The sequence below is a fragment of the Acinonyx jubatus genome, chromosome D3, assembly GCF_027475565.1.
Source record: "Acinonyx jubatus isolate Ajub_Pintada_27869175 chromosome D3, VMU_Ajub_asm_v1.0, whole genome shotgun sequence".
NCBI classification, from domain to species: Eukaryota; Metazoa; Chordata; class Mammalia; order Carnivora; family Felidae; genus Acinonyx; species Acinonyx jubatus.
This window is the reverse complement of record NC_069392.1, coordinates 51,300,078-51,314,351: the sequence shown is the minus strand read 5'-3', so window position 1 is coordinate 51,314,351 and position 14,274 is coordinate 51,300,078. Positions and strand designations below refer to the sequence as shown.

The 14,274-nt window shown below is 38.8% G+C and overlaps 1 protein-coding gene across 2 annotated transcripts in view; it reads left to right on the top strand.

Moving 5' to 3' along the window:
• The window catches only part of DSC3 (desmocollin 3), a 51,513-nt gene extending 38,138 nt beyond the window's left edge, over positions 1-13,375 (top strand). Inside the window, exons 14-17 of one of the 2 annotated variants that reach the window (XM_027068695.2) lie at positions 2,090-2,211; positions 6,819-7,076; positions 9,103-9,145; positions 9,240-9,376. In XM_027068695.2, coding sequence (XP_026924496.2) covers positions 2,090-2,211; positions 6,819-7,076; positions 9,103-9,129 — 407 coding nt within the window. In that variant the 3' untranslated portion in view covers positions 9,130-9,145; positions 9,240-9,376. Of the gene's footprint in view, positions 1-2,089; positions 2,212-6,818; positions 7,077-9,102; positions 9,146-9,239 lie in introns of both variants that reach the window. The other variant, XM_027068693.2, reaches the window with a different exon arrangement.
• The last annotated feature ends 899 nt before the right edge of the window (positions 13,376-14,274 follow it).

Below are 14,274 nucleotides of genomic sequence, written 5' to 3'. Positions count from 1 at the left end.
CGGATCACAGCAATATCTCTTCTTGGGTGTATCTTGCCAGTTTTGGATTTTTTTAACCTCTTGCTTGTCAGTTGTGTCATTCCCAATCGTACCATATTTTATCCTCTTTTTTTTTAATTTCCATCCACTCTTCCAGCCTAGATTAGCTGTTGTTCCTTTGTTCTGTGATAGGACTAGTGGTTAAGAGCAAGACCCAGGCACCAAACCATTGAGTTCGTAACCCAGCTCTATCATTTGCAAGCCATGAGACCGGAGGCGAGTTACTTAACTGTGCTTCAGTTTCCTCATCTGTGAAAGGGGGTATTTGTAGCCTCCTTTATGGGGCAGCACTGAGCATTAATTGGGTAACTCATGTGAAAAGCTTCGAACAGTACAATGCTTATTATTTTTCAACAACTCAACAAAATAAATATACATTGAGCACCTACTATATTCCAGAAATTGTCCAGGTGCTTGGGAGTCATCAGTGAACAAAACAGACAAAACCAAATGCAAACAGTGTGCCTTGTGACAGTAAACTGATAAATAAGTGAAATGCTGTGGAGGAAAAAATAGAGCGAAATAATTAGGAGCTGTAGTGCTGTGGAGCGTGTGTGTGTGTGTGTGTGTGTGTGTGTGGGTGTGGGTGTGGTGTTGGGGGTGGTGATTAGGGCTAGTGACTCCGGTTTTCAGTGGATGGTTTGGCAGGCCTGACAAGGTTATCTTCAATGATTTTTGTGAAAGGTCAAAGAATCAGCTAAGTACAGTACTTGGGGGAAAGAGTTTTTCAGTCAGAGGTCCGCACAAAGGCCCTGAGGTGAGAGGGTGGCTGGAGGAGTCAAGGCATGACAGGGGCACTGGTGTGGCTGGAGTGGCGTGGATCAAGAGAGTGGGGTAGGACACGGAACCAGAAAGTTTAACAAGTGGCCACATAGAATAGGCAGAGATTGGTACCCTTTTTCTGTAAAGGGCTGGATAGTATATATTTTACATTTTGCAGGCCATGTGGTTTCACGTATAACCCGGGAAATCTACCCTGCTAGTAGGAAAGCAGCCATAGAAAATATTTAAGTGATGGGCATGCCTGCGTTCCAAAAGAACTTTATTAATGGATGCTAAACTTTGACTTTCATATAATTTTCACATGTAATGAACTACTATTCTTTTGATTTAAAAAAAAAAAACATTTAAAAATGTAAAAACCATAGTCCATGGGCCATTCAAAAACATGTGGCCATCCAAAAAATTCATGGGAAGGGGTTTGGGGCTGCAGTTTGGCCATCCTTGGTGGAGGCGCCTGTGGAACATTGTAAGGAACTGTGATTATTAACCGTTATTATTATTACTGCTAATCTTATTGACACATATTTCAACCTCCCACAGGTATGACATAGAATGAAAATTTGGAATAGACAAAATACGGAGTAGTTTTAATTAAGATACTTGGAGATAAGATATTCTAGAAAAAAAGTATGTTTGTCATGCTTTTCATACAGGCAAACCGTTTTTTTGGGGAATGAGTAAATCTCTTAAAGTCTCTGTCTTAAATTAATGTCATTGAATTTTTTGAAAATTTACTATTTAATCCACGATTGTGAATACTTTAACATGCATGGTAGATAGAATTCGAACCCTTAAAAGAACTGTTATCAAAATATACATATAATTAATGGGGCTGCTGGATGGCCCAGTCGGTTATGTGTCTGACTCTTAGTTTAGGCTCAGGTCACAATATCACGGTTTCATGAGTTTGAGCCCTGCAATGGGGCCTGCTTGGGATTCTCTCTCTCTTCTCTGTCTCTCCCCCTGTCTCTACCCCTTCCCCACTTGTGCTGTCTCTGTGTCTCTCAAAAGAAATAAACTTAAATATATATATATATATGTATATATATATATATATATGTATATATATATACATATATATACACACATATAATTAATTCACATTTTTAAAATCCAAGCTAAATCATGGCCTATTAATTTAGAAAGGCCAAGGTAATTCATGGGACCGTGGTTAGTGGTTTTCTTCCTGTGCACTTGAGGTAATAAAAAATAAAAGATGAGTATTTTATTCTATGTATGTTAAACTTTTTTTTTTTTTTAAATGCAGCTGTATTGCTAACTTTGGTATGTGGAGTTTTTGGTGCCAAAAAAAGAAAAGGTTTTCCTGAAGATTTAGCACAGCAAAACTTAATCATATCAAACACAGAAGCACCTGGAGATGATAAGGTGGTAAGTGTTTTAAATGAGTATCTCTGAATATCTCCCATAATTTCTTTTACTGATTCTCCTGAAGTTATTTTGAAATTTAGGGGTTAACTTACATTTTTAATTTGGTCAGATTTTGTAGACATAAGTATTTTATCTGCCGATATTCAGATATTTATGTAGTGGCATTTATTAGAATTCTTAAAACGTGTTGTTTTGGGGTGCCTGGGTGGCTCAGTCAGTTGTGTCTGACTTCGGTTCAGGTCATGATCCCATGGCTTGTGAGTTCAAGCCCCGCATCGGGCTCTGTGCTGACAGCTCGGAGCCTGGAGCCTGCTTTGGATTCTGTGTTTCTCTCTCATTCTGCCCCTCATTCATTCATGCTCTGTTTCTGTCTCTCTTAAGAATAAATAAAACATTGAAAAAAAATTACAAAAAGACATGTGTTGTTTTAATTATCATTTTTCCACCCTCTAGTGCTATGATTTAAAACTTTTTGATGTGGATTTATTATAATAACAGTGTTTCAGCTGCTCTGTACCATGTACATTTCCAGATATCATTTGTTTCTCTCTTTGATCATATATAATGGGGGAAAAACCTACTAAAAGTTCTGATGATAAATTAAGAAAATACCAAAGAGATATATATTTTTATATGGTGGAGGGTAGATTACTTGGAAGATTATTGTCACTTTCTTTCCTTATGTATTTCTTGGGACTGCTGAGGTGCTTAGTACTAGGCTTCTTCTTTGGGGGGGGGCGCATATATTTCAAGAGTTCTTACAAGGCATATTTTTCCCTCAAAAAGATTTCAATGTACTTGTGAGCAGTTGAATCTACTTCTATGGGAAAAATAAGTAGGAACATTTCAGTAAACATTAGCACCATGACAGAGCACTGTTAGTTCAAAGACACTTGTGATACATAAGTGCATTCGTGTTGTCTGGATCAACCTGAAGGGCCTGGTGAAAGACGTACAGATCACTCTGTAGCTGAACGAGTAAGAAGGGGTTGAAAATGGAGAGATTGTGGGAATAGTTAAAGAGGAGGAAAACAGCCTTAAGAATAAAACAGGAGGGGCGCCCGGGTGCCTCAGTTGGTTGAGTCTTGATTTCAGCTCAGGTCATGATCTTGCAGTTAATGAGTTTGAGCCCCGCCTTGGGCTCTGTGCAGCGCAAAGCCTGCTTGGGATTCTCTGTCTCCCCCACTTTCTACCCCTTCCCCACTCACTCTCTCAAAAGAAATAAACATGAAATTAAAAAATAAGGAATGAAAACGGGGATGACAAAGTTTAGGGATTACTCAACAGATAGTAAAGAAATTGTTTTGAGATGGAAGAAATGGTGTTTTAGAATAGAAGCTTGAAACTTAGGGTTTTGGGGGAGAGGATGTAAGAGATGGGGCTATCATATGCCACACTAAGGATTTGGGGTTTATCTTCTTGGAAAGGAAGGGCCAGTGAAAGTTTTTCTGCATAGATTGGCATAATGGGAACAGCATGATGCTGAGTCAGTAGGGTGATCAGTGAGAACAGGAAGACACTAAGGATGGGGAAGTTCAAGGGTTAGAATCTTGCTATAGTTTAAGCAGGAGATAACTCTAGTAGTCTAATGATAACTGGAAAATTAAAATAAGGATAATCAGTATTTCAGATATGTAAATGATAGCTTATTAACTTTAGAGTAACAAAATAAAAAGTGAAGCCAAAGTGACAGAGGCCATAGCCAGGGACAGTGACTTCATATCAAGCCTTTGATATGTCAAAGATACCTTTCTTACTGACTTTCTCTTTTTAACCTCCTCCCACCATCATGCAAAGTCATAGCCCTCCTGTGCTTGACATGCCTCCATGTGGAGCCCTGTAATTATTTTCCATTCAGAAAATCCATTTAGTCCCTGATAGTCCTTGGCTCAAAGTAAGATCTTATTTTATATCTGAGAATGGAATGATTGAGATGTTCTTCATATTTGTTCTTTACCATTTGATGCTGGAGCTGATGGTATTAATTGGCCATTTCACCATAACATACTCACACCTATTTACCTGTTCTCTGTTAGGAGCACTTCTCAGAAGGACTTGGGATTATTAATTTATACCAGAACATAATTTTAGGCATATTTTTGCAAAATGTAACAGGGGCGCCTGGGTGGCTCAGTCAGTTAAGCATCTGACTTCAGCTCAGGTCAGGGTCTCGCAGTTTGTGAGTTCGAGCCCCGTGTCGGGCTCTGTGCTGACCGCTTATAGCCCAGAGCCTGCTTCAGATTCTGTGTCTCCCTCTCTCTCTCTGTCCCTCCCCACTCACACTCTGTCTCTTTCAAAAATAAATAAAAAATTAAAAAAAAAATTTTTTTAAATGTAACAGAACTTTGTAGTGAATGGGTAAGCTCATTTTAGTACAATGAGTAAAGATGATGTTACTTTTCGAGCTAAGTTTAAGTCAGAGGCAGTTCAGATGGGGTTAGGAGCTGGTTGAAAAGTCAGGACTGGAGAAGTTAAATCTGGAAATCATTGACGTGGAAAAGGAGCTGTTGATACCATGTGAGAATAAACTTTGGGCAGAGCACCTGGAGATGGTCAGGAAGGAACAGAGAATAGAATGTGAAACAAGGAACTGTGGACTCAGCTTTGGTTTTAGTTTATCTTCAAGTCTCCCGGTATTAGCTTGCGTGATCTCTGAACATGTATTTATAATGACAAAAATTATACCATCAAGGAGATTTGATAATCAGGATTTTTTTTTTTAATAGAATTTCAAGGTGGCAGCAACCTAAGCAAAAAATATAGGGCAGCAGCGCCACCAAATGGCTACTTTTTAGTTCTCCTTTCTGGTATAATTTTCTAAGGCAATGAGATACTATGTATGACATTTATAGATACATTTCAGACTCTGAAATATCTGAAACTCCAAATCATCTGAACTTGAAAATCTTCCAGTTTAGTTAGAGACTCTGCATATTCAATAGAAGAAAAACAAATTGGCAAGAAGATGGCACAACGGAGCCTGATTTTAATGGAGGTCTTGTCTGAAAGTAACGGTTTATAATTAGAACTGACACCCTGAGGTTGCCACAGTAACTCGACTTCTCACCCATGGCCCAGACTTCCAACTGAGGTTCCAGCATTAAGTTACTGTTGAATCAAGTCTTTTTCATCTTCAAACATTCCCTCAACTCTGTCTGCTCTAGTTCCCTCCATGTCTCTTTTTCTTTGAAACTGAACTCTTTGAGAGATTTAATACTCGATTTCTCCATGACATTAGTTCCTGGTCATTCAGCACTTCGTGGAAATTCTTTTGACACAGATCACCAGTGGCCACTCTTTTACTTGAATCTGAGAGGTGATTACTTTACTTGGACCAGTTCTTAAACAACTTTGATGTTTTCTCCTTACCATAATCCTCTCTGCATGGCTTCAGAGTTTGTCTTTTGGATTCCTTCATTCTCTCAGTTGCTATTTCAGATCAGTTCTGTCTTCTAATTCCTTTACCAACCCTTTAAAACATTTGTTCTTGTGTTCTGTTATTAGCGTTCTTTTTGTTTAGTCTACCATTTTCCCTGGGTGTTATAATTTATCCCTGTGACTTCAACTACCACCTATATGGTGGTGACTTCTGGAATTATAGCGTCAGCTCAGCTCCCCTACCTGAGCTCCAGACCCCATATTCATATATGCATTGTGGACATCCACAGGTTTCTTAAACTTGCCATGCCCCAAATTGAATTGTTCCCCCTCCTCTCACCCACAAACACATCCTTCATCCCAACTTCAGGGAATTATGCTATCTGGAGTTGCACAAGCAGAGCACATAGGAATAATTCCTTCCATTTGCTGCTTCATCCATCTAACTGTCAGTAAACTTTGTATGGGGTCCAGCCACTGTGAGTCATCTTTGCTTCTATTTTGGCTTAGATCCTTATCATGTTTCACCTAGAATGGTTCAGGTGATATCTGTGATATCTCTCTGATATCTGTGACACTCAACTTATTGTCTCCTTATTTGTCGTTTACATTATTGCCTAGAATGACTTTTTAAAAATATGTGCCTTGCCTGTCTATTAAAACCCTTCTTTGAGTCTCCGTAATCCTCATGATAGTCTATATGTTTTTAGCATGGCATATAGTTCTTTATATTCTCTGGCCTTTTATAACCTCTCCACTTCCTCTCTTACCCTGAACCCTATGTGGCAGCCATTCTCAATAGGCTGAAGCTGAAGACCCCCAAAGCACCCTGTTGCCTTTGCCTGTAGACCTTCCTGCAGGTGGTGGTTTTTTCCTCCCATTTCTCAGTCGGAGCCCCTACTCTCAGTCTTCTCCACTTTCTCTCTCTGGATGTGGATTTTAATGTGTTCCTCAGTGTTCCTATAGCATTGTGCATTCACCTACATATACATTCTTAAAGTGATCATCTGATTTTTCTGCCTCACTGGAATAAGAGAATCTTAGAGCTGGTGAGGGATCATGCCCATCTTTGTATCCCTAGACTGGGCACACAATTAGAAAATACAAATGTCTGTTAATGAACAGATGAATCAATAAAACGTTGAATAAACATTCTCTCTCCCTTGCCTTCTTATCACTTGGGATCCATTTCCTCCTGATACAAATGGTCTTATTTTATTTTATTTCAGTGTTCTGCCAATGGGTTTATGACCCAGACAGTCAATAACTCTGGCCAAGGCTTTTGCGGTACCATAGGATCAGGAATGAAGAATGGAGGGCAGGAGACCATTGAAATGGTGAAAGGCGGACACCAGACCCTGGAATCGTGCCGGGGGACAGGGCATCATCACACCCTGGATTCCTGCAGGGGAGGACATGTGGAGACGGACAACTGCAGACACACCTACTCCGAGTGGCATAATTTCACCCAACCCCGCCTTGGTGAAGTGAGTTTCCCTCAGCGTTTCCATTCTCCGGTTTAAATATCCAAGTGTAGAACAAGAGGAAATTGAAATTAGCACACAGTTGCAGAAGTTGCTTTTCCCTACGTATCTTTTCAATGTATCTTTTCTCTTTCATTCTCTGGTCCTTCCCAGCACTGCCCTCCTCCACGCCTCCCCACCCCCATGCCCTTTGATTTTGTTACATTATTTAACATAAAAGAGATTTTATTCCATCAGTCATATTTCTTTTAATTTCTAAAATCTCATGAGATCTGGAAGTTTCTAATATCCAACCTAAAGCCACATGCCACTTCTAGATGTAGTTTACCTCACGAATTATTTTCATATAGAAGAACGTGAAAAAAAAATCTTACTCCCTACAATCAAAAAACTCCCCCAATCAAATCTACATCTCTCTCTGAAAACAAAACATCTGCACACAATTCTAGGATGAACATTAAATAATATGAGCTGTATAAACTATATTTAATGTAAAAAGCACCATTCATATATAAAACATTTTTATTCAGGGGACAGCAAGGATGTAAAACAAAGGAGGGATTAAATCATGATTTTTGAGTCCTGGGAGCACATCAAAATCCCCCTGGAGCTTTTAAAAGATATTAATGCCTGTGCTCCACCTTAAGGATTTGGATTTAATTGGTTTGGCTTATTATTATTATTTTTTTAAATTTGTATTTATTTTTGAGGGTGGGGGAGGGGCAGAGAGAGAGGGAGACACAGAATCTGAGGCAGGCTGCAGGCTCTGAGCTGTCAGCACAGAGTCCAATGTGGGACTGGAACCCATGAGATGGGAGATCATGACCTGAGCCCAAGTCACACACTTAACTGACTCAGCCACCCAGGCGGCCCTAGTATTATTATTTTTAAAACTCCTCAGGCAATTCACATGTGCCACCTGGGTAGAGAACCACTGGATTGAATATTCTTCCTGGTACTAAGTTTTCTTTTTATCAGAGTGTGCCAGTACCATTGTAACACCAACAGTGGACCAGAAGCCCTTATTCCTTTAATGGATTGCAACTAGGCACCTTTCTGTGACGTGGCTATAGCTTATCGCATGTCCATAGCATATTTTTTCCCGTCAAATTCAAGTGTTAATCTCTTTTCTGTTTCTAGACAGTCAGTATTCATGTAAGATCAGGCTGGGAAGGAGTGAAGCTTAAGAAGCACTCCTAGGGGTGTTCTTTAGTGTGCACATCACATAATGGGATACGAGGCTGAAGCGGTCATGAAGAAAGACACTTGATAACATAAGCCAAGGAAATAAGCTCTGGGTTAGAGAGGCAGGGGGCACACAGGTGAGGAGGAGGAGCCGGGGGGTTAGACAAGCTGGCCAGTAACAGACTGTGAGGGTGGATGTGGCTGAATGCATGGCCTCTCCAGTGCAAAGGGCTGGTTTTTGCAATCCGGGTTATGTTGAGTATTTTTAATTTCACTAAAATGTCTTGCGCATCTCTCTATTTTGTCATGTTTTGGCTATCTCGGAAAACGTCATTCTGAAACCAATGTGATAATTCTTGCCTACTTTAAAACTGCATGTAGTAGTGGTTTTAGTTAATGTTTTTTGAATATTTACTATGTGCTGGGCAAAGGAAGAGTATTTTTCATGCACTACCATTTCATCATTATCGTGAGATAGTCACTGTGTATATTCCCATTTTAGATGTAAAGAGAGTGAGAAGTGAGACTGAGAGATGTTTAGTGACCTGCTCAAAGTCACATACGTAGCTGGTACAGCCAGAGCTGGGACTCAAAACCCAGACTGTTCCGACATCCAACGTCAAATTCTAGGCCACCGCGCATAGTGTCACCGTTTTGTGGACTAGCCTGAACTCCAGATAGAAAGTTTAGAGTTAAGCATTTAATGATAATTTAAATATACATAAATATAACATTTGTATATATATAATTTTTTTTATTTGTATGGATTACTAGAAATGTAAGATATACTGACTTTATGGTATGGTTGTGATATCGACCAATCATGTGCATTTTTTGTATGTAGGACTCCATTAGAGGACACACTGGTTAAAAATTAGACATAAAAGGTAAATAAAATAATAAATTTTATGTTCATATGTTTAAGAATACTTAAAATAATACAACAATACAATCCTTTTTTTTTGTTTGTTTATTTTACAGAAATTGCATCTGTGTAATCAGAATGAAAACCATGTGCCATCTCAAGATTATGTCCTTACGTATAACTATGAAGGAAAGGGATCTCCAGCTGGTTCTGTAGGGTGCTGCAGCGAAAAACAGGAAGAAGATGGCCTTGACTTTTTAAATAATTTGGGAGCCAAATTTACTACATTAGCAGAAACATGCACAAAGAGATAATGTTAATGTGCTACAATGAGATGTGTTTTTGCCAGACATTCTGGAGGTTTCCAAAAGGGATATTTAAAGTTCAATTTCAATTGCTAATATATACATATATGTATATATATACATACATATATGTATATATTTAGCTAGATATATATTAGAATTTCAATTTCTAATATATATAGATATGTGTTTTTAACATATATATTAGAAAAATAGATATGAAGTTTTCTAAATTTTTAATTGTACTATTTACCAATTTGTAGTTTTATAGCAATTTGTTGCTTATCTTTTCCAAGAAGTTTGAAATGTTAAAACATATTTTGCCTTCTTTATTGCAAAATAAATAGACAGCTAGCAAAATCATGCTGTAACATTGGATTTAAGGTCTATAAAGGATCTGCTATTCTTTATAGATAGCTTTCCAACAAATGTGTTTAGTTAATATCAGTCCAATGATAACTATGCTGTACTTGATTGAATATAGAACAGCTATCTGGGCTAGAAATTCTGTTCTTATTCCAGATTTAAGTTAATAGGATTGTATCAAACATTATGATAAACTGTACTGCAATTTTTAGCTCTTTAAAAATTTTGTACCACTGAGTTAGTAGCTCCAAAGACCACTAGAATTTCATTTTCCTTCTGGTTGGCAACTAGATCATGAAGGGCAGTTAGTTCTGTCTGCTTGGTTACCCTAATAAGGTCTTAAAAAATACATAGCCACCATGTTAAACTACAACAGGAAATTGTAGACTGAAAAATTGTGTTGTTTTTATGCTTTTGAGTGTGTGCTTTATGGTTTGGAGAAGGATTATTATGAGGAATATATCTAAGTTTCCTTATTCTCAAGGAAGAGAACTATGTTCACTATACAGAGTTATTGTCAGTATTTGAACAAAAAACACCAAAGATCTTCTGTTGAGAATGTAATCCTAAGTATTAGCATCTTTTTCCCTGAGATTCAGGACTACTGAAGATATAGAGAGAGTAGAGAGATAGATACATAGATAGGAGAGAGAGAGAGAGAGTGATATCCCCCACTTTTCAAAAGTTCATGTTACGCCACTTCACTTGCATGAAAACCTTGCATTACTACCTGTTTTTGCTAACCTAAAGGTACCTGAAGAAGAATTTTGCTTATATGCAAAAAGAGAGGATAGCATTTAGCGTTTACCTTGCAGTGAGCCTTATAGAGGCAGTGTGTACCCAGAGCAGAGAAGGGGGGCCCACCAAGCTCCTTCCCCCGGGGAACTTCACTCAGCATCTCAGTGTCAAGCTGCCTCAGCTTTGAACTGTGTCTGTGAGCATCTCTGCTTTATCTCCATTTATTTTGTACATCACTTAGTAAGATGTGTCCTAAGGTATCAGAGAAGCCTAAGAGAGGTTAAATTTTGGGACTGGGAACACTAAAAAAATTTTCCATGTAGATGAATGGTAATTGCTTCTTTGCTTTATGCCATTTCGGTTTATGAAAGTTTTCATAGGAATGCTCTACTTTTGGATAAGGATAAACACATACATGCACACACACACACACACACACACACACACACAGACACACATATATATATTAGTTAATGCAACATTTAAAATAAAATGAAAACCAAAAGGGAAGATGATGATATAAAGCCGAATGTATCTGACAATAGGAATCTAAAGTTCTACAAAGAGAGAGCCTCTTATACTTAGTTCTTATGTGCTGCATTAACTAAGCATATTAGGAAATTGTTCATGTACATTTGGGTAATTTCTTTAAAATTGTATACAGTTAGGGGCGCCTGGGTGGCTCAGTTGGTTAAGCGTCCAACTCTTGATTTCAGCTCGGGTCATGATCTCGTGGTTGGTGAGTTTGAGCCCTGCATCGGGCTCTGGGCTGATAGCGTGGAGCCTGCTTCACATTCTCCATCTGCCTCTCTCTCTGTCCCTTTCCCACGCTCACTCGCTCTCTCTCTCTCAAAAATAAACTTAAGAACCATTTTTTAAATTGTATACAGCTAATTAAACTTCTCTGGTTTCAGTGGGAAGGGAAGAGGGAACTAGATGGAACAGTAGCCTTGCTTCACAGTTTCTTTCTGCATGCACAAATGTGGAGCCAGCCGGCAAATGGCTGTTCCAGCTCAGGCTCCCTGACTCCCACCAGCAAGGCTCCAGAGATGAAATGCTTTTCTTGGAGCTAATACTGAACGCTTTTAAAAACCTAATTCTGGTAAAAAGATTCTATCACCGTTTTCCTTCCCTTTTCTATTAATCAACGTTTGTAAAATTTAGAGCCGATAAACCCTGCTGTGTTGGTCAGATTTTAAAGGCTAAAGGGAGCTGCGAGGGGGGCACAAATCTTACTGAAGGGACTGAGTGGGGCATGACCATCCTAAGATTCAAGACCTCAAACCCATCACCATCTGCTGTGTTCTAATTCAAGCCTGGGAATTGTAAAATGTCACTTCCCCACTCACAGCCCTGTTTTTTTGTTTTGTTTTGTTTGTTTTTGTTTAAAAATTTTTTCTTAAATATTTTATTTATTTTTGAGACAGAGAGAGACAGAGCATGAGCAGGGGAAGAGCAGAGAGAGAGGGAGACACACAATCTGAAGCAGGCTCCAGGCTCTGAGCTGTCAGCACAGAGCCTGACACGGGGCTCAAACCCACAAACCGTGAGATCACCACCTGAGACGCTTAACCGACTGAGCCACCCAGGTGCCCCTCACTGCCCTGTTTTAAACTGATGTTGGTGTGATTCAAAAGAAATCCAGCTCTCCCATCCATCCCCTTTCTTTAATCTCTCTCCCAATGCGATCAATAACACTTAGGTGGTGAATACTCCAGGCTGTCAATCACCCTGTAGTATGAATTAATTTCTATGAGCTTGCTTTCTTACAAGGGTGTTTTAAGTAATAGAAGAAATAGAAATTTTGAATACAGGAAAGAAAAAGACCCAGTGGTCATTTGGGAACACAGGGAACTTAGGGGGAGTGCAAGTCCACGTGTGGTATTTGGACAGTCAGCAACATGAAAACCCAGGCCTTCGAAGGCAAGGAGAGAGACCAATAAAGAGACACCGAGTGGTAGTAGAGACAAAATTAGTTGCTACTTAAAGTTTTCTAGGCCAGGCTCCCCCTTTGCCTTCTTTTCTCAGGCCAGTGGTGGCTCCCATTTAAGTTTGGTGAAATATCACCAACCCTTTTTCCATGCCTCACCTTATTTAGAGTGTGGAATCAAGGGAAAAGCCGGCTGCATGTCAAGTCTTCAGGCATTTACAGAACGGGCCCAAACTGGCTGCGCAGAACAAATGGGGCATTCATGGGGAATACATTCTTCCTGATGTAGCCCTCTGGGCCCTGAGGTACAATGTCTTCAATTAAATGTGTGTCTCAATTTTTATTTGATTCTCAATTTTTATTTGTTGCCACTTTTCCCATTTTCTAATTCCCCCCCCAAATCTAGATTTTACAGACCTAGACTTTGAAAAGGGTACTTTTCTTTCTTCCTTATAAGGGTCTTCTTATGTCTAATGTAAACATTTTTAACATGAGGCATTCTTCTTTCCATATATATGTAAGGGGGAAATTATGCTAGTTTAGTGTAAAAATAACTTTCATTTTTTTCCAGCGAATGTTCTTGAATTTTTAATGTCAATGTACAGATTGTTTTTTCATATTTTTATAAGGAAGCAGTTAACTGTCTAAAATGCAGTGAGGTTTGGTTTGTAGCATTTTTAACAGAATTTTGAAGTTTGCTATTAAAAGGAATTGCTTTGCTTTTAAAGGGACATGGCAGGTTAAAATAAGCAAAAATTGAATGTATAAAGTAATAGTTGCAGATATAGAATGTAATGAGACTGTTAACTTGATAATCTTGTCTTTGCCGTATTTAGAGATAAGATGAGTCCAAGGTGATCACGTTGTAAAATTGTGCTTAAGACTGGCATGAAAATAGATCCTCAAGACTGTCTTCATTGTGTTCATTGTATTCATTACTGGGATAATGTTTTAGGGGTCATTATCAAATTGTCCATATATTTACATATTAAGCTATTTGGGGGGAGAGCACTATTTGGGGCATAGCTTTACAGATGATATCTATCTGTATCTCTCTAGCTGATTTTTCTTGGGTAAAGAAGTATTGGAAGGTGGTTGTAATTGTAGGGTGTTCCAGAAATAAGATGCTGATATAGCATTCTTACCTGGAGCTGTGTAGTCAAGGGGAAGCATCATGAGTTAAAAAAAAAAAAAAAAAGCAAGCAATATTCCGATCTTTGTTCTGTCACTTACAGAGTATATGACCTTCAAGCTTTGTTCACAACCAGATTATGGTGCTGTGTACCTCACAGCAAATCTTTTCCCTAGCTGTGTATGTGTCTGCTTTCCCACAAAGGTAAGACTGACCATTTCAAAAATGGTTGTATCAAAAGCTTTACATTGTAGTGTAAACTCAAGCCATGATTTCAATTTCAGAAACTTTTATTGTGATTATTATTTTTGTGTCTAAGTATTTGTCTTTAAGAATGCTCATTGAATTTTTTGTTTCTTTTCTTTTCTTTTTTTTTAAGTTTATTTGTTTATCTTGAGAGAGACAGAGACAGAATGAGCGGGGAAGAGGCAGAGAGAGAGGGAGACAGAGAACCCCAAGCAGACTCCATGCTGCCAGCACAGAGCCCAACATGGCACTTGAACCCACGAAACCATGAGTCAAAACCAAAAGTCAGTTGCTTAATGCACTGAGCCACCCAGGTGCCCCGAATTTTTGTTTCTGATATCCAAACATTTGGTAAATGCCAAGCATCCAGCAGAATTGATATGGTCAGAGTGGTTGAGAATGGATGCCTCTAGAGTCAGACTTTTTGCAGTCTC